The sequence below is a fragment of the Ptychodera flava genome, chromosome 3, assembly GCF_041260155.1.
Source record: "Ptychodera flava strain L36383 chromosome 3, AS_Pfla_20210202, whole genome shotgun sequence".
Lineage (NCBI taxonomy): Eukaryota > Metazoa > Hemichordata > Enteropneusta > Ptychoderidae > Ptychodera > Ptychodera flava.
In genome coordinates this window covers 13,113,429-13,134,663 of record NC_091930.1, presented here as the reverse complement: position 1 = coordinate 13,134,663, position 21,235 = coordinate 13,113,429, and the positions used below count along the sequence as shown (strand labels likewise).

Below are 21,235 nucleotides of genomic sequence, written 5' to 3'. Positions count from 1 at the left end.
CACACGGACAGACATGACCAAACCTAAAAGTCCCCCCGGATGGTGTCCGTGGGGACTAAAAAGCATTAAGTCCTTTGCACTAATATTGTATCAATATGACACACCGAGTGGTTTGCTTTGACGCATACATACTATACAATTTATCAAAATTCTTGAAACCAGTAAAACTGTGATTAAGAACATCTTAAGGGGAAGGAGTACTGCCCTTCCTACCACATCTGTTTATATTTTGTGAAACTTCTGCATAAGTGATAACATGTTAATGTTAAAAGGCCAGTAGCTGTAACTTTTGATGATTTCTTTACAATATATCTTAGTAAATGTCAACTTCAGTGTTATTCACCTTGTCAACTCAGCCTGTACATGTGTAGACTGCTTTGCTATTGCTGACAATTGAATTCTCGACTAGACAAGAATTCAAATGTAAACAATAACACAATAATTATTGCATTTTACATATAGACGATGTACTGCAAAACGCTAGATAGTAGGTGTTTCAACATGCTTTGGGAGTAGAACGAGAACTTGCAAAATGAATACAAAACAAAAATAGTTAAGTCGTCAAAAGTTATCACAACTGCATCGCTTGGTTTTTGATTGTGCTTTTTTAGACATTTATCATGTCAATATTTGCATTTCCCTGTGATGATCCGATTCAGGAAAGATCATCAGTATTTGCTATGTATGTCTGAATGACTCCACTTAGACTCTCTCACAGCCCCTCGCCTGCTTCACCTCTGGCCATAATATCGCCCTCAGATGGTGAGCCGAGCAAAGCTTGGCTCATCGAGCCGGCGAAGCGGGTATAACCCGGCTGGCTCGGTGAGCCTTGCTTGCTTGAAAGACCGTTGAGGGCGCATCACCATATGGTTGAGGATAGAGCTGCGTAGCGGACGAGGGGCTGTGAGAGAGTCTAGACTCCACTGAACTCCATCTCACATCACTACCACATAAGTATACCTGTCATATAGAGAACTCTTGTGTGTGTACTTTGAAGGATTATTCAAGAACTGAGACCATTTCAAACCAAACTACAGAGTGGGTCACTACCCCTTTAAGGTTAGTACTTAAGCCACTATAATTACCATGGTTCTGAGTTTTGGAATAATACGCCTCACGTCATGTATAAATGACACTCTGAATTCAGCTTCTCATTCCCTTATCATCTCAGTGCAATGTTTAAGTTTTCTGCTATTAAATGTTACAAACAAGTGAAAGTTGATTTGAAAATGTCAAAACAGCGTACAGGTTAATGATTTGGGGTCCAGGCAGTCATTTGGGAAGTGTGATAAAATTCATTTGAAAGGCACTGTTCGCGATCCTTGGTCTAGTCTGTAAGAAGATTATGGAGGTGTGATAGCCTTTTGTTTTCCACTGAAATTCTAATCTGGTGGGTAAATTTTCTGATGAGACAATCTGGTGCCAATGCAGGCCTTTAAGCCATGCATTGACAATGCTAGTACAGAGGATGACTTTGAATATGATATTGAAAAAGTATATCACTTACTGTACAGAAGTTAGTCGCTGGTGCATGTAGGTATAAAACCAAACATGCACAGAGTGCATGTTGGCCAAAAATCATAATCTGTTAACAACTAAAGCCATGATTAAGTAATTTGAAAAATATTTAAGCCTTAAGTCCTTTGTGTACTGGGTAAGCCTAATTTAGTAATTGTCCTTCATGTATTTGGTATGTATGTGCTATGAAACATTATGAGCATCTAGGGGCTCTAATTGGTGACATATCTATACTTCTGTGTTGTGAGACGTACAGTCAATATACAAGTTTAAATTTTCAAGAAACATTGAAAATGTGAAATTTTTGCAAGTTAAAATGACTGAAAACAGGATTTGACATGATAAGGTAAAGATCAGCATACACACTGAGTATTTATTACTACATGCAAAGCATACAGGCAATCTACATTGTACATGTACCTGTACTATGATAAGGGACTGGTCAGTTTCTTTGGCCGGGGGGTGGGGGGGGAGGGGATGGATTCATGGGGGTCACCCTGTTTTTGACTTTGGATGATAGGGGTCTACATGTTTTTGAAATGCCCAATGGGGGGTCAGTGTGTTTTGGAATTTCAACAAGGGCTCACTTGCCTAAAATGCATCGTGCCAGCCACAAATGTTGTTGTTCAGTTGCATTTTTCGGCGCACCCTACGGGAGAGTGTCTTTAATAAGAAGACTTATTTTTCAGAGCCCCCTCCAAGCGAAAAACTTTTAGAGGTTATAAACGGCAAGCGAGGGTATTTGGTTGTGGATATAAGACCTCTGGGGTGAAAATTAGCATATTTGGCGCGAAATAATCACCGAGCGAAGCGAGGTGATTATTTCACCCAAATATGCTAATTTTCACCCCAGAGGTCTTATATCCGCAGCCAAATACCCGAGCGCACCGTTTATAACCTCATTATAATATGTTTAAGTTAAAAACAAGTGGACAATGTTGTTATTTAGGGCCGAAGTTTTAACGAGAGTTCAGGAGCGCCCAGCCGCATACAAACTCTAAAAAAGAACGTTTCAGAACGCGCGCGCGTGCACAGTTGAATTCATAAAATACGGTTACGCAACGCATCGATATCGCGATTAGACATCGAACTTGAAGAATTTTACTTCAAAAAAACGCAAAAAACTTAAAAAAATTATGTTGTGTAACATAACCTCCACTGCTTACAGAAACTCTTCATTTGTTGGTTGGTGACAAGCTGCACTAGACTAAAATTTAACAATCAAAATCAATCTGAAGCCATAGACTTGTTCGACACTACGGGCGTTGAGCTCTCAAGTTGACGTTCGAAATTTGCGCGAGCTCAAAAATGTTACGCGGTGCGCAGGTCTTCTTGTTGAGAATATAAACCCCGGCTCCAGCCAATCAGATTGCCGGATTCCAGCAAAGCATATTATAATAATATATCAGACACATATATCAGAGATATCTGTATGTTTAAAATTTTTCGGCACGCCCTTTGGGCACAGTATTTTAATATATCAGAGATATATGTCAGAATTATCTTGATGTCTGTAAATTGAAAGTCTGTTTTGCAAAGTGAACTAATCATTATGAAATCTGCAGTTCATATGAAAAGCATGACAAGTTCATGACACTTTTGTTTTCTCTATGAGAATTCAGTATCAGAAAGCAACATGCACTAATATTTCACAATTCACAATCACATTTTTCTTCCAAAAGTTCTTGACATCTGGTTATGCGTAAAGTATACCCTAAAAATATTATATATATATATATATATATATATATATATATATATATATATATATATATTATATATATATATATATATATATATATATATATATATATATACTGAATTATTTAATTTATTTATATTCAACCTTTTGTCATGCATGGGGGGGAGGTCACCCTGTTTTCAAAAGTTGGAAATGGGGGGGGGGGGGGGTCAGCCACTTTTGACATTGGTAAAAAATTTCCAGCCCAAGGGTGAAGAAAGTGACCACAACTAACATTGCAGGGCTCTAAATTAACTTTTTTTCTCTGGTAGTCCACTTGGGCTGAGTTTATGAAATTGGTAGCCCAGTGGCAATGGCTGGTGGCCCATGGATATTTTAGTTCAAGAAAAAGCTATTTTCAAGATTTTGCCCATGGAGTGAATTTTCTAGTCATTTGATGAGAATATTGCACACCTTTAATACCCAAGGAAACAGGTATAATGGACAATAGTGATGCTCAAAAGTTTGGTGACCTATTGACAACCCGTTTCATTCTCAGAGTTGTATGCAAATTTTGATAGTCATCATAACAACGACACCACCTCAGCACTGAGACATACTGCAGCAGGGCTAAAAATAGACATGGGCTTTCTGTAGGGAGGAGGCATAATTTCTGTGTAATTGTGATTGATACATTATGATCAAAATTCAATGAAAAATAATCGCAATTATACCCTGGATCCATAATCCGATAACACTACAGTAGGTCAAAATTCGTAATACAATAGTTGTTAACATAGACACAAAACAGCACAGAACAGACAGTAATTCACCGGTACACACAACAAAGTCAAATTTATGAAAGAAAGATATATGGACCTCTGAAAATGCGTTTTCATTGGCCATCATTTCCTGTGCCTGTCATTCAAGTACAGATATTGAAACTTTGTTGCAAAGTTTCACCGCAGGGTCGTCTTCGTAATACAAAGTGATAGTCTGGCGTTTCTGTGTCCAGCAGGGTTATGTGCATTTAGCTCGTCCCAAAAGGACAATCCGGACATGGCACACCAAGTACTGACTGAATTTCAGGTCCCAGGCTTTGGTAGTCCGTGTGGGCTACCATTTCATGGATTTTGGTAGCCCCAGGGAAAAGTTGGTAGTCTGTGGACGCGGGCTACCGCTAATGTATTGACCTGCATAGTGCAGCGTGCACCTGGTACTTCAAGCCCTTGGTACATGCATTGTCTTAGACATACTTGTTCTCACTGAACAGTCTCAAAGGAAAGCATGAATGAAGTATGGTGTCATTGCTGCAGACAAGAACATCTCTCTCCAACAGCAGTATTGGTCATCCCTATGATAAACAATGCAGTGTAATTGCATTAACACCAAAGCTGCAATTAATAATTAAAACCTTAATCAACATTGCATCATAATTCCTGAAGGCTGAACATTGTCGTGCCTAATCCAGGGACTCTACCATATAGAGGACGTGTCTGTAAGGGGTTATGATTTGAGACAAAAATATTTTTAAATTAACACCTGAACTAAAACTGAAGCAAAATTGTCTATTTTCTGCTTTGCTTGGATATACACATGAAAAACCTTGTCAACAGCTTGTGAAAGAGTATGATTACATGTGTCATAGATTAAAAATCTGACAAGCTAAGGGATTCAACAATTTGTGAAACAGTAAGACGTCAAACAAAATCTAAGAAGCTAGGGAGTCAAAAGTTTGTGAAAGAGTGAGACATATGCAGTACCATAATGAACAAGTCATTGTAAATGACATATTCCCCGCTTTGTCGGTAAATTTTGAAACCATCATGGTGGTGTGAAAGTGGTCAATGCATATCTGGAAAATGATAAAAATTAAGTATGAATAGAATTGGTTATGCTAGATTTATGTAATAGTTGGGTAATAGATTTGGCTAGTATACGGTATATGTTGTGAGAGTGGATATGGAAAAGTCTGAACAAATTGGCTGCTTGGAAGCCATATTAGATTGTATCACAAAGACATTTGAAATGTATACCGGTATGTAACAATATATTGTCATTGTGGTAAGTTCAAAGGGCATTGATCTAGGCATGTGTGAATAATGGCTTTGGCCATAGACGAATCATAACAAAATGGCTGCCTGGCGACAATATTTGCTCATATTGTCGAAAATATTAGATGTGTACATGTACTGCTATGTCATGGTGTGTTGTCCATGTGGCAAATTTGAAAGGAATGAGTCATGATATGTTTGCATTATGGCTCTAGAAAAGTAAAATTTGGAACAAAATGTCCACCTGGCAGCTACATCGGATCGTAACATGAATTCTATATGAAATGATTCTGTGGGTATGTAAGTCACAGTGTATTGTCTTTGTACCAAGTTTGAAAGAAATCAGTCAAGGCATGTCTATAATTGACAGCTTTAGACATCAAAAAATGGAAAGAAAATGGCCTCCTGGTGGCAATATTGGATCGTTCCAAATAAACCCAGATTGATGTGCATACGTATACCAGTGTATTATCCATGTGCGATGTTTGAAAGAAATTGACCTTGGCACATCTGAGATATCTGTATGGACAGACAGACGGATACATGGACTGAAAACATGCACCTGGACAGACATACACGGAATGAGCCCAAGTCCCCTGGATATGTCATTGTGTGTTGTCCTCTTGGCAGGTTTGAAAGAAAACATACATGACATGTATTTGTAACGGCTCAAGACATGTAAAAATTAGCGATCATATTGGATCATACAAATATAATAATTCCACGTGCCTATGATATGTAAGTCATAGTCTGTTGTCTCTTAAATTTGCAAATTAGTTTGAAAGAAAGCAGGCAAGGCATCTCTGAGTAATGGCTTTAGACATGAAGAAGTGGAAATAAATCGCTGCCTGGCAGCCACATTGGATTGTTTCAAAAGACAAAATGACACGCATTTGTATGTCACAGTTTGTTTTAAATGTGCCAAGTTTGAAAGAAATTCATCTTTTCATATCTGATATATTCGCATGGATGGATAGACAGATGAACAGATGGACACACACACAGCACGATCTAGAAGTCTCCCTGGACGACTTACAAGCTAAGAAGGTTGGGAGTCTGCACTTTGTAGAAAAGTGAGACACATGTCATAGAAAGACAAGTTGCGAAGCTAGGAAGTCAGAATTTAGTGAAAGAGTGAGATGTGTGTCACAGAAAAACAAGCTAGGAAGCTAGGGAGTCTGCAAGGAAGGAGCACACATGCAATAGGATTCAGCATATGTCACTCAATGCTACAGTGTATTCTTGTTGCATAAACATACCATAGATGACATGATGTAGTAAACACAGATGTGTTATTTAGGATGTCATCAGTGATATTCCTGGTTGACCTGGGAATGACTGAGCAATGATTCATGCTTTCTCAGTTAGTTTTGCACAACTTAGGGGCTGCATATTTTAGATGTGAATTATTTGTCCCACTTAAAAAACTGATTTTGTTGCCATGGTGTAAGGTTTTATTTGTGGTTAACTTTTTCCTCAATCAGTTGAAAGTAACTTGCTTTCATTTGAGTTGATGAAAGACAAAGGCAAGGTCAATTTCTGCATCTTAACGGGACATAAGCTGTAACTTAATAATGATATTTATTTTATTTATTTTATTTCTTGCAGAAAATGTAGGGAAACCACAAAACTTGTGGCAAGTTTTTCAGTATTATTCTTCTGTATCAACTACCGTGTCTGACCCTAATCCGTTTGTCATGCTGAAATTTCGAGTATTCTTTTTGTCAACACAGCTTGTATATGTGTAAAATCTGAAAGTAACAAAAAATAATGGATGGAATAAATAAAATATTGACTCTGACTGTTGGTCCACTAATATTGTTCACAGAATTGTAAGATTTAGCAAATGACACATGCCTGCAGTGCTATGCGTCGCGGTGCAGTCTTGTTACCAGATCCACACCTGTATATAAGTTGATTGTCTTGGTAAACTGTTAAATATGGGTTCTAATGTCACACTTACCGGTACCTTGATTTGTTGCCAGCTTTTTCAGAAGTTTCTTGTGACATGGACGACAAGAAACTAGATAGTGCAGACCTAAAATCTGGAAATGATATACAATTCACAGCAAAGGTGTTTGAAAATACCGGTAGTCTGAAAAGTCTGAAAATGAGTAGAAAAGTAGAAAACGATTGACTTTGGATCACACTACATAATATAGAATCTGAATTATGTTCACAGCATATCAGTACCAGATTTTCATAAACAACTGGGCATGGGTACATCAATGCATTTTGCCACTTTTGCACAAAAGTTTGAGTTTTGATGGACAAGTACCAAATTTACATAAAACAATATTCGATATCAAAGTAAAAATTATCATGTAATCCTTATGAATCACAGCAGTCTTTCATATTTTAGCAGAATATTCACAATATTTTGCTTCATATATACAGCAAAGTAAAATTAGCAGAGTCATTTAAAATGTATATTGATATGTTGTCTCTGTCTCTTAAAAAACAACTGCCTCCTGTACATTAGAGACCACAGTGTTCGCGGTAACTTTTTTCTCCTCATGTACGGCATATGCATTTAAGTCTACTCAAATTATATAATTGCTGTATGTGCATGCATAATTTCATTTCCGTGTTCGATTGATGAAAAAATTGACTAAAGAATACAATGAGCTGTTCAATAAATTTACACTGCAAATTTGGATTGTACTATGTACATGTGGCATTATTTTAATGAAAACAGTTCAATGAACAACTTGAACAACTGGGCTGTGTTTCAAACATGCTGAAACGTACCAGCAAAGAGCATACATGTGACCGTCAAAACACATTGGGCAACCCAAAGGTTAGAGTTATTGCAGCTAATCCAGGCACTGGCAGTGTTCGAAATTTATACATTTAAATTTACATGTAAATTTATAAATTTATACAAAAAAATGTAACCATGGATATTCAGTCTCCCACTGCTCTTGGTAGCCTGTGAGTGGTTGTGGATGGGATTTTTTGGTAACCGGTGTATCATCATCACGGCTCACGGCTTCACCGTGGTGCTGATCCCCTGTTGTTGTATTGGCGACAACAGGACAATACATTATGGATACCGACATGGGTTCAATTTCACTGCCTTTCTCTGTTCTTCATGTTGGGTTGCCCGGTAGTGTCTTTTGATTGACCCTCTGAATCATTTGTTTCATGGACTAGTGGAGCAAAGTTGATTAAATTTGGGAACAGCGAGATGCGATGATCGTGCACGGCTGGCATTTAATTTGTTGCAACATTTCTGTCAATCACTCACTTTGTGTCATCAGTTTCAGGAACTATCGCTCACCAGAAAATTAGCAACGTACAGTAGCTCATAGGCACAGCTGACATGATAACGTGCCTTGAACTAAGATGCCGATTTTTCAGACTTCGCCCAGAGAATCCGAAACTTTCCACATAAAATTAGTGATTGACAGAAATATTGCAACAAATTTAATGTCAGGCGGGCACTCATCTCGTCTGGTTGTCACCTAAGTTCAGTCACGGGGAGTGCTTTCAGAAACATTATACCGTTATCCTTCGCGTATAGAAAACGCATAACAATGAAAAAATATGTAGAGAGTCAATTTTAATGCGTAAATACGCATTTTGTTTGCGTAAATGCAAACACTGGACCATGTATACAATTCAAACCTACAACTTACCTATTTCAGTTAACTTTCATCTAACTATAAAAGAGAAACAGAAAAAGTAAGATTATCAGTGAATATAAACAGAATAAAAGTTTATAAATAAATAAATAAATAAATAAATAAATAAATAATAAATAAATAAATAAATATATAAATAAAGACATAAATAATAATTTTGGTATCCGGTAGTTCTCTTTTTGGAGGATGTGATGGCCCTGAAAAGGGCCGTTTGGTTTGTGTGTACAATATGTACACGATATAAAATTTCAGGCTCAGTTGAACCCAAAAACATCTTCAGCATTCATTTCCACATCTGGGTTGGGAAATGACATCTCCATTGCATTATTCATCTGTCTTCATGTCTTCATAAACTCTGACATCTTCAGTGTCACTGGATGTGTCCAAAATGCTGAAACTATGGTGGAGTTGTTGATCTTTGTCAGGGACATCACCTCCAATTCTCTCAGCCAACCTAATTTCACTGTCATATTTTCAGTAATCTGACTGAAAAAATGTCTTCAAATACCTGTGTAAATGAAAGGGTAATGTGAGCTAGTTTCAATGGAAAAAAAATGTGCAAAATGAATTGAAAAAAGTTGGGCATGTAAAAAATGGATTGCTTCAATGGATGGCAAAATCAAACACGATTGGAACTAATTTGGGATAATTGGATTTTCATATTTTTCAAATTCCTCAAAATTGTTAGGTGTCGGATAGCTGAATGTTGCAATATTGCAAATTACTCATAAAAATAAGTGTGTAATGTAAAAAGAAAAGCAGATGAGATTACATTTGCAGATTAAATCGGCATTACTTCACCATCCAATTATCCAACATTAGTTCCAATCGTGTTATAGGTTGTTTAGGGTTTACATAGGAAATAAGCAGAATAAGCTTTCATTTTGTAGAATTTTGCATAGCATCATTTCATTTGAGTAGGAAAAAGGCCAAGAAAAGAATTATCCACAGCCATTAATGATTTGAGGATCCCCTGTACAGTCTACATGAGGCAAATCTGGTGACTTAAAATCAACAGTGAGATAAATACTGGGTTACTGGTGAAGAAGCAAGTGTACCCCGAACTACACAACGCACAAAATACTATAAACAGATAAAATTGTTCAAAGAGCAAGCTCAGAAGACTGTATTGTCTTGAATATTAATTAAAAATCAGGACAAAACAAAGAGACAACAAACATCCAAGTATAATTATGTTTTATGACAGCTGCCAAACTGTAGCTGTCAAAGCTTTACAAAAATCAACATAGTCACTGAACAATAGAATGTATCATAATAGTGTTTTGGGTGTGTGTTGATCTGACAGAACAATTACAAAATGTGTAACACACATAATTCACAATTTCCAACATGACAAAGAAAATGAACAATCCCAAATAAGTAATTAAAATTATCATGTTCAGAAAGGATGACAAAATAAAGACTTTACACTAAAAAAGCTTGAAATATTAAACAATTAAAATTACAGCATGGCCTGAGCAAAACAACAAAAATCACAAAATATGATAACATTTGTTTAGAAATATACCATTTGAGGACAGAGTTCATTTGGAGGAAATTTTGCATAGGTATAGAGAAAAGAAGTGTTGAATTTCAGTCAAAAGAAAGTTTGAGTGTGGCTTTGACCATAAACCATTATACAAGAGAATTAATTTTTGTTATCAGGTAAGGAAATGTAAAAGAACTGGGTCATAGGTTGACAATATGTCGAAAGAAATTAAAATGTAAACAGAATTTCATTTTAGTATGGCCTTTATAACCAACAAATGTAACACTGTTTAAAGCATATCATCAATAGATGAGTCAACCTACTCCGGGATTGAAGGTGAGCGATGCATATAAATATTGTGAACATAAAAACTGAGAGACCCAGAACATAACAAGAATAAATTTCAGTACGGCTAACACAAACAACAAAAACAAAGCATCATAGAATGTAAAGTTAGGGCCATGGATTAAATCAAAAACAAATCAGATGCAGAATAAAATTTGCAAACAAACATGAAAAATATGTACACACACGACAAGAAATCATGGAAACTTTGATGAAATTTTTGGGGAAATAAACTTGAAAAAACAAACAAAATAAAACAGACTGCATTGTGAGTACAACAAAACAAATCAGCAAAGGTATGCATTTCAAAAAATGAGACAGACTTTGAGACAAGGGTTTTTGCAGGACAGGGAAATTTGGATGGGAGACTTTTGATAAACAAAAATAATTTGAAATTAAAAATACCTTGATTAAAAATTTTGTCTGAAAAATTAAAAAATAAAACTGGTTGGTATTGATAACAGTAATGCTGAAAAAACAATTATAAAACACACTGTACGTATCGGTGACTGATATCAAAATACAACAAAACAATTTACAACCTGGCAACTCTATTGTAAAACATGAGCTAATCAGCAATACAATGACTTACCTTATGGACTGAAAATTACATTTCCATCAATAAAATGCAAATATGTTGCCATGGAAATATGTGAGTTACATCAACACATATTTGTAATTGAGGTCAAAACAAAACCAAAACAATTTACAACCTGGCAACTCTATCTGCAAAACATGACCCAAACAGCAATACAACTTACCTTATGGACTGAAAATCACATTTCCATCAATAAAATACAACTATGTTGCCATGGAAACATGTGAGTCACATCAACATGTATCTATGATTGACATCAAAACACATCAAAACAATTTACAACCTGGCAACCATTTGTAAAACATGAGCTAATCAGCAATACAATGACTTACCTTATGGACTGAAAATCACATTTCCATCAATAAAATGCAAATACGTTGCCATGGAAACACGTGAGTTACATAACAATGTAAGGAAGTTGTTCCTTTAAATGTTCCATGTGTTTGTGTAAACAAAAGAAGTTTGCATTCAGTCAAAATTTGTGAGATCAGAAAATGTTTGACTTCATAGAAATTGTAGTTTGCAAATTGACCTTTGACCTTTGTTTATGTTTTTGTTTTCCCTAGGCCATCCGGTCAAGGGGAGTGTCCTTGAAGTGTTTGGGTCTGGATCAATGCCAGGACAATTTAATCGGGCCGAGGGAATATACATCAAGAAGAACGGTCAATGGGTTATATGTGATATAAACAATCATAGAGTTCAGGTTATTGATCCAATCCAACTCTGCTGTGATCTCATCTTACAATTCCATGCATTCCCAAAGTCATTTAATCCATGGAATGTCACAGTGGATGAAGACAATGACCAATACTTTATGAGTGACCGAGGGAATGGTCAAGTTGTGGTGAGTTCTGGACAAAGCAAGATTTTAAACTGTTTTGGACGCAAAGAAGGAATTGATCCAACCGGTATCTGCTTGAGTCCTGATGGTTTTATATTCATTGGTGACTGGAATGGATATGTGAGAAAATATAATAAATCTGGTGAACACATTGCAAGAACTGAAAAAGGACAAGTCAGTAAACCCTGGGATCTGATTGTGAATAAGAAATGTATTTTTGTATCAGATTATGACAGGAATTGTGTTCATGTTTTGAATCACCAGATGCAAAGTATAAGAGACATTGGCAAGGGACACTTAGAGGGACCCTGGGGTTTGTGTTTTGATCACCAACAAGATGGCATATATGTTTGTGATCTCACAGGGAATAGAGTGGTTCACTTCAATTGTGATGGTGAATTTCTCAGCTATAAAGGTCAAGGTCAGTTAGAGAAACCCCATTACATTGCACTGTGTAAGGATAATCCATACAGATTAGTTGTAACACAGTGGAACTGTGTTAAACTACTGTACATATAAGCAGACATGACACCACATCATGTCAACTCTGCAGGGATATCTCTAGTGAAAATCTACAAATTTTCTGACAAATTTTACACAACTCTTTGCAACTGGCAGGCTGTAAATGTGTACTTTTTGCTGTCGTTTCAGAAATTTGCATATTTAATGGTAATTTTGGATCAAACATCAACGTATCACTTCAAGGAACTGTTTTATCAAACTGTTTTGTAAAATACTGTCAATTATATATTTTTTTGTATATTTTTAGACAGCAGCCTGTTGCAATATTTTGTGAAATATTTGTCAGAATAATTTTTTGACTTTCACAGATGTGTGCATGAGTGTACAGAAACATACATAGAAGCAGACATGACAATATAACATGTCAAGTCTGCAGGTATATTTCTGGTGAAAATCTACAACTTTTCAGACTAGTTTTACACAACACGATGCTACGGATGGGCTGAAAATGTTGAATGCTTGCTGTAAATTTGAAGTTTTAGGTTTTTTCGGTCGATTTTGGATCAAACACAAAGATTCTTCCCTTACATGACTAAAATAGTTGATGCTGATGTGAAAAATTAACAATTTTCACATTTTCGTGTTTTTGACGATAAATCCAGCAGCAGATTTCACATCGTTCGTTACACAGACAGCCCGTTGCACCGTGTTGGCAGAAACCTCTCCGAAAAATTGACGATTTTTCACAGAGATGTGTGTGCGAAAACATACCTGGACATTCCAGTGACTTTTTTGTATGTAGCGACGCCTTGATTACTTCAAAGCGAGTATAATATCCGCAGTTTTCATGGATTTCATGGGGAGCGCGGACAGCGACCATCAACACAGGTCGCCATGTTTCAACTGAATGGCCTAGTCAACCGAACTCGAGTTAGACATCGTATCGCAAGAGGGCGCTATGACCAATAATGCTATCAGAGAATATTTACCAACATCAAAACACGATCTTCTTGGTGAAGTTCTGAAGTACAATGAAAATATTAAGAATGAAAGAAGTGTCCTCTTTTTATGGTCAAAGAGTAGAATTTTAAGGCTTAAAGACATCTGGAATGATAACAGAAATGACTAGTTTGAACACTGGGAAATAATTTCAAAAATAAGAGGAGGTACAAATAGACATGTGCAACAACAAATTAAGAGTAAGCTTATGAAACACTCAAGATTCCTAGAAACACATCATCACTTCAAACATGCAAAATGAAGAAAACTATGATATTTTAGACAAAAAAATGATGTCAAAACCAAGTCACTTTATTTATTGGAAATTGGTTGATAAGAAATGGCATGCAGTCAAAGGTCAAATTGGTCAAAAATGTGCTGAGAATCTTACTCTCATTGATAATTGTAAAGATTATTTATTCAGTCGTCTTAATTGAACAGGAATTGTCAGTAATTCAGTAAATGATTTAAATTTGAAGATTTTCATAGAGGCCTAGTCACAGGAAGCTTCCCCAAAACTTTTAATTTCAGCATAGCCAGTAGAGAAACTATACTGTCTATGATTAAAGTGATGGGAAATGCCATATTTGTGACAAGAAGAAACACTGGAACACATCGTTTTTGAGTGTAAATATGTGACAGAAATGTGGTAGAAATATATTTATTTGTCAGAAACACAATTTTGATATCAATGTCAATATCAAGAGATTAGCAATTGCAAGAATTGTAAATGATAATAATGCAACATCAGACATTGTATACTGTATTACTTCCTTTGTAAAATACACAATTTGGAATATTCGAAATGCAGTTACTCTTGATGGGATTAAAGTTTCCCTTCAATCCTATCTTATGCAATTAAAATGTTATCTTTCCTCATTGATGAATAGGCCATATTTGACTTATAAGATGATGAACAAAGCTGAGGATTTTATCACAAAGTTTTCAAACCTTGTAAGACTTGAAGAAGAAGGATTCGTCCTGAATGACTTTATTTTTTAATTATTTTTTTTCAGACACGTTGAATTGTAATTTTGTTCAAACGCTAGACACATTCACAGTTATGTAGATTTGTTTTATTTGCCACTTTGTTGGAATAAACTTATCTTTAAAACAAAAAAAGGTGCTGGGCACTGGCAATGAGCAAAGTATGCTGGTAGTGGAACAGCAAACTTTAACGAGAAATATGAAACGCATTACAAGATAAACCTCGTTATCAAAGATTTTATCCATTCATACTTATTGCACTAGTAGATTTTGTATCACCGATTTGAAGTTGGATATTTAGTTCCATTTTCTATCTTTCTCCGAGAATAATACAGGGTAAAGTATTCATTTTCCACAGTTATGTGTTAGATAATCTTTCCCAATATCATTACAGGAAGATTTTATTAATTGTATTTTTTTTTTATCAATTACATGAACTTGAAGTTGGAATTTGATTTGCATTTTCAGATCTAGGTAGCTTTAATGTAAGCAGGAACAATGTCACTTCTGAAAAAATAAAGTAAAATAAAATGAAAGAGCGTTGGCGGGGCCCAAGCGGATAACATGGTTAAAGATCTTGCACTAATGATATTATGTGCAAAATTCGATCTTGGAAAAGTATGATTTTGAACATCATCTCATAGTTACTGCACGTGTCAATGGGAATTGCATGTTTTACGAAAATCCAATATGGCGGCGAAATATGAAGGATGTAGCACTTGTGGTTACTGAGTTATGGACATATACTCATATTTAAGGGCAAAGGTCGTCGAGGTCACGTGACATTTTGTCAAAAAAATTGTATTGCTAAGTTATCCCTATATACCAAAAATCAGACCTCTAGCTCTATTGGCTGGCTCAGAATTAGATATGCACATAATTAATGAGGTACAGGATGTGGTGTCATAAGGTCTCCCATCATACCAAATATGAAGGCTGTAGCACTTGTGGTTACTGAGTTATGGACATATACGCATATTCAAGGTCAAAGGTCATCGAGGTCACGTGACATTATGTCAAAAAAATTGTATTGCTAAGTTATCCCTATATACCAAAAATCAGACCTTTAGCTCTATTGGCTGGCTGAGAATTAGATATGCGCATAATTAATGAGGTACAGGATGTGGTGTCATAAGGTCTCCCATCATACCAAATATGAAGGCTGTAGCACTTATGGTTACTGAGTTATTGACATATACGTATATTCAAGGTCAAAGGTCATCGAGGTCACGTGATATTTTGTCAAAAAAATTGTATTGCTAAGTTATCCCTATATACCAAAAATAAGACCTCTAGCTCTATTGGCTGGCTCAGAATTAGATATGCGCATAATTAATGAGGTACAGGATGTGGTGTCATAAGGTCTCCCATCATACCAAATATGAAGGGTGTAGCACTTGTGGTTACTTAGTTATGAACATATACGTATATTTAAGGTCAAAGGTCATTGAGGTCACATGACAATTTGTCAAAAAAATTGTATTGCTAAGTTATGCCTATATACCAAAAATCAGACCTCTAGCTCTATTGGCTTGCCCAAAATTAGATATGTGCATATTTAATGAGGTACCGGATATGGCACCATAAGGTCTCCCATCATACCAAATATGAAGGATGTAGCACTTGTGGTTCCTAAGTTATGGACGTATATGTATATTTGAGGTCAAAGGTCATCGAAGTCATGTGACATTTTGTTAAAAAAATTGTTTTTCGTAGTTATCCCTATATACCAAAAATCTGACCTCTTGCTCTATTAGATTGCCCAGAATTAGATATGACTCTTACATAGGCCAGAATAAGCCATTTGTATAGCTTAGCTGCAGAGGTATAGGGGAGGTCAAAGGTCATTGAAAAATCAGAAAATAATACTTTAAAAATTTTCTTCTCAAAAACTGCCTGGTTAATTTCCTTGAAATTTATTATATAGCATCTAGTAGTATGGCCTATTAAGTTTGCGAAAAGATTTTGGTGTTAGTTCTGAAGAAGAAGTTTTTGAATGATTAAATTGCGATTTTTGGAAAATCCAATGTGGCGGCCAAATCATGTGACCGATCCAAATGTCTTTCGCAAACTTAAAAGAGATCACTCTAAGGATGACATGAGTAAAATTTCAGTTAAATCTGTGTGTTTGTTCTGGAGAAGAAGATTTTTAATGATTAAATTGCGATTTTCGTAAAATCCAAGATGGCGGCCAAATCATGTGACCAATCCAAATGTCTTTCGCAAACTTGAAACAGATCACTCTAAGGATGACATGAGTAAAACTTCAGTTAAATCGGTGTGTTTGTTCTGGAGAAGCAGATTTTTAATGATTAAATTGCGATTTTCGTAAAATCCAAGATGGCGGCCAAATCATGTGACCGATCCAAACGTCTTTCGCAAACTTGAAAGAGATCACTCTAAGGACGACATGAGCAAAATTTCAGTTAAATCGGTGTGTTTGTTCTGGAGAAGAAGATTTTTAATGATTAAATTGCGATTTTCGTAAAATCCAAGATGGCGGCCAAATCATGTGACCAATCCAAATGTCTTTCGCAAACTTGAAACAGATCACTCTAAGGATGACATGAGTAAAATTTAAGTTAAATCGGTGTGTTTGTTCTGGAGAAGAAGATTTTTAATGATTAAATTGCGATTTTCGTAAAATCCAAGATGGCGGCCAAATCATGTGACCGATCCAAACGTCTTTCGCAAACTTGAAAGAGATCACTCTAAGGACGACATGAGCAAAATTTCAGTTAAATCGGTGTGTTTGTTCTGGAGGAGAACATTTTTAATGATTAAATTAGGATTTTCGTAAAATCCAAGATGGCGGCCAAATCATGTGACCAATCCAAATGTCTTTCGCAAACTTGAAACAGATCACTCTAAGGATGACATGAGTAAAATTTAAGTTAAATCGGTGTGTTTGTTCTGGAGAAGAAGATTTTTAATGATTAAATTGCGATTTTCATAAAATCCAAGATGGCGGCCAAATCACGTGACCGATCCAAACGTCTTTCGCAAACTTGAAAGAGATCACTCTAAGGATGACATGAGTAAAATTTTAGTTAAATCGGTGTTGGTTCTCGAGAAGAAGATTTTTAATGATTAAATTGCGATTTTCGTAAAATCCAAGATGGCGGCCAAATCACGTGACCGATCCAAACGTCTTTCGCAAACTTGAAAGAGATCACTCTCAGGATGCCATGAGTAAAATTTCAGCTAAATCTGTATGTTGGTTCTGGAGAAGAAGATTTTTAAAATTAAATCGGTATTTTTCGAAAATCCAATATGGCCGCCAGGTCACGTGACCAATCGAAATTTGTATACCCAGGTGCACGAGATCTCATAGGTACCTATTAGCCCTGCAAGTTTCAGAAGTTTGCGGTAAGCGGTGTTTGAGTTCTAGGTCGACAAAAAAAGAGCGGAAGAAGAAGAAGAAGTAGAAGATTAAAGCTGCAAGCAGCGTTGGCGGGGCCCAAGCGGATAACATGGTTGAAAGATCTTGCACTAATGATATTATGTGCAAAATTCGATCTTGGAAAAGTATGATTTTGAACATCATCTCATAGTTACTGTACGTGTCAGTAGGAATTGCATATTCTACGTAAAATCCAATATGGCGGCGAAATATGAAGGATGTAGCACTTGTGGTTACTGAGTTATGGACATATACTCATATTTAAGGGCAAAGGTCATCGAGGTCACGTGACATTTTGTCAAAAAATTGTAAAGCTTAGTTATCCCTATATACCAAAAATCAGACCTCTAGCTCTATTGGCTCGCTCAGAATTAGATATGCGCATAATTAATGAGGTACAGGATGTGGTGTCATAAGGTCTCCCATCATACCAAATATGAAGGGTGTAGCACTTGTGGTTACTGAGTTATGGACATATACGTATTTTCAAGGTCAAGGTCATCGAGGTCATGTGACATTTTGTCAAAAAAATTGTAATGCTAAGTTATGCCTACATACCAAAAATCAGACCTCTAGCTCTATTGGCTGGCTCAGAATTAGATATGCACATAATTAATGAGATACAGGATGTGGTGTCATAAGGTCTCCCATCATACCAAATATGAAGGGTGTAGCACTTGTGGTTACTGAGTTATTGATTTATACGTATATTCAAGGTCAAACGTTATCGAGGTCACGTGACATTATGTCAAAAAAAATTGTCTTGCTAAGTTATCCCTATATACCAAAATCAGACCTCTAGCTCTATTGGCTGGCTCAGAATTAGATATGCGCATAATTAATGAGGTACAGGATGTGGTGTCATAAGGTCTCCCATCATACCAAATATGAAGGGTGTAGCACTTGTGGTTACTGAGTTATGGACATATACGTATTTCAAGGTCAAAGGTCATCGAGGTCATGTGACATTTTGTCAAAAAAATTGTATTGCTAAGTTATCAACATATACCAAAAATCAGACCTTTAGCTCTATTGGCTGGCTCAGAATTACATATGCGCATAATTAATGAGGTACAGGATGTGGTGTCATAAGGTCGCCCATCATACCAAATATGAAGGGTGTAGCACTTGTGGTTACTGAGTTATGGACATATACGTATTTTCAAGGTCAAAGGTCATCGAGGTCACATGACATTTTGTCAAAAAAATTGTATTGCTAACTTATCCCTATATACCAAAAATCAGACCTTTAGCTCTATTGGCTGGCTCAGAATTAGATATGCGAATAATTAATGAGGTACAGGATGTGGTGTCATAAGGTCTCCCATCCTACCAAATATGAAGGGTGTAGCACTTGTGGTTACTGAGTTATGGACATATACGTATTTTCAAGGTCAAAGGTTATTGAGGTCACGTGACATTTTGTCAAAAAAATTGTAATGCTAAGTTATGCCTATATACCAAAAATCAGACCTCTCGCTCTATTGGCTGGCTCAGAATTAGATATGCGCATAATTAATGAGGTACAGGATGTGGTGTCATAAGGTCTCCCATCATACCAAATATGAAGGGTGTAGCACTTGTGGTTACTGAGTTATGGACATATACGTATATTCAAGGTCAAAGGTCATCGAGGTCACGGACCTTTTGTCAAAAAATTGTCTTGCTAAGTTATCCCTATATACCAAAAATCAGACCTTTAGCTCTATGGCCGGCTCAGAATTAGATATGCGCATAAAATCCAAGATGGCGGCCAAATCACGTGACAGATCCAAACGTCTTTCGCAAACTTGAAAGAGATCACTCTAAGGATGACATGAGTAAAATTTCAGTTAAATCGGTGTGTTGGTTCTGGAGAAGAAGATTTTTTAATGATTAAATTGCGATTTTCGTAAAATCCAAGATGGCGGCCAAATCACGTGACCGATCCAAACGTCTTTCGCAAACTTAAAAGAGATCACTCTAAGGATGACATGAGTAAAATTTCAGTAAATTGGTGTGTTGGTTCTGGAGAAGAAGATTTTTAATGATTAAATTGCGATTTTCGTAAAATCAAAGATGGCGGCCAAATCACGTGACCGATCCAAACGTCTTTCGCAAACTTAAAAGAGATCACTCTAAGGATGACATGAGTAAAATTTCAGTTAAATTGGTGTGTTGGTTCTGGAGAAGAAGATTTTTAATGATTAAATTGCGATTTTCGTAAAATCCAAGATGGCGGCCAAATCACGTGACAGATCCAAACGTCTTTCGCAAACTTAAAAGAGATCACTCTAAGGATGACATGAGTAAAATTTCAGTTAAATCGGTGTGTTGGTTCTGGAGAAGAAGATTTTTAATGATTAAATTGCGATTTTCGTAAAATCCAAGATGGCGGCCAAATCACGTGACCGATCCAAACGTCTTTCGCAAACTTAAAAGAGATCACTCTAAGGATGACATGAGTAAAATTTCAGTTAAATTGGTGTGTTGGTTCTGGAGAAGAAGATTTTTAATGATTAAATTGCGATTTTCGTAAAATCAAAGATGGCGGCCAAATCACGTGACAGATCCAAACGTCTTTCGCAAACTTGAAAGAGATCACTCTAAGGATGACATGAGTAAAATTTCAGCTAAATCGGTATGTTGGTTCTGGAGAAGAAGATTTTAAAAATTAAATCGGTATTTTTCGAAAATCCAATATGGCCGCCAGGACGCGCGACTATTCGAAATTTGTATACCCAGGTGCACGAGATCTCATAGGTACCTTTTAGCCCTGCAAGTTTCAGAAGTTTGCGGTAAGCGGTGTTTGAGTTCTAGGTCGACAAAAAAAGAGCGGAAGAAGAAGAAGAAGAAGAAGTAGAAGAAGAAGAAGAAAGTTGAATTCCTATAAAACCAATAGGGGCCCAGCCGGTCGGCTTGGGCCCCTAAAGAAGAAGAAAGTTGAACTCCTATAAAACCAATAGGGGCCCAGCCGGTTGGCTTGGGCCCCTAATTAAAGCTGCAAGCAGCGTTGGCGGGGCCCAAGCGGATAACATGGTTGAAAGATCTTGCACTCATGATATTATGTGCAAAATTCGATCTTGGAAAAGTATGATCTTGAACATAATCTCATAGTTACTGTACGTGTCAGTGGGAATTGCATGTTTTACGTAAAATCCATTATGGCGGCGAAATATGAAGGGTGTAGCACTTGTGGTTACTGAGTAATGGACAAATATGTATATCCAAG

At 36.4% G+C, this 21,235-nt stretch overlaps 1 protein-coding gene across 1 annotated transcript in view; it reads left to right on the top strand.

Annotated features, from left to right (window-relative positions):
• The window catches only part of LOC139129583 (E3 ubiquitin-protein ligase TRIM71-like), a 35,830-nt gene extending 20,952 nt beyond the window's left edge, over nucleotides 1-14,878 (top strand). Inside the window, exon 7 of the mRNA XM_070695226.1 lies at nucleotides 11,899-14,878. Coding sequence (XP_070551327.1) covers nucleotides 11,899-12,692 — 794 coding nt within the window. The 3' untranslated portion in view covers nucleotides 12,693-14,878. The remainder of the gene's footprint in view (nucleotides 1-11,898) is intronic.
• Nucleotides 14,879-21,235: the final 6,357 nt, after the last annotated feature.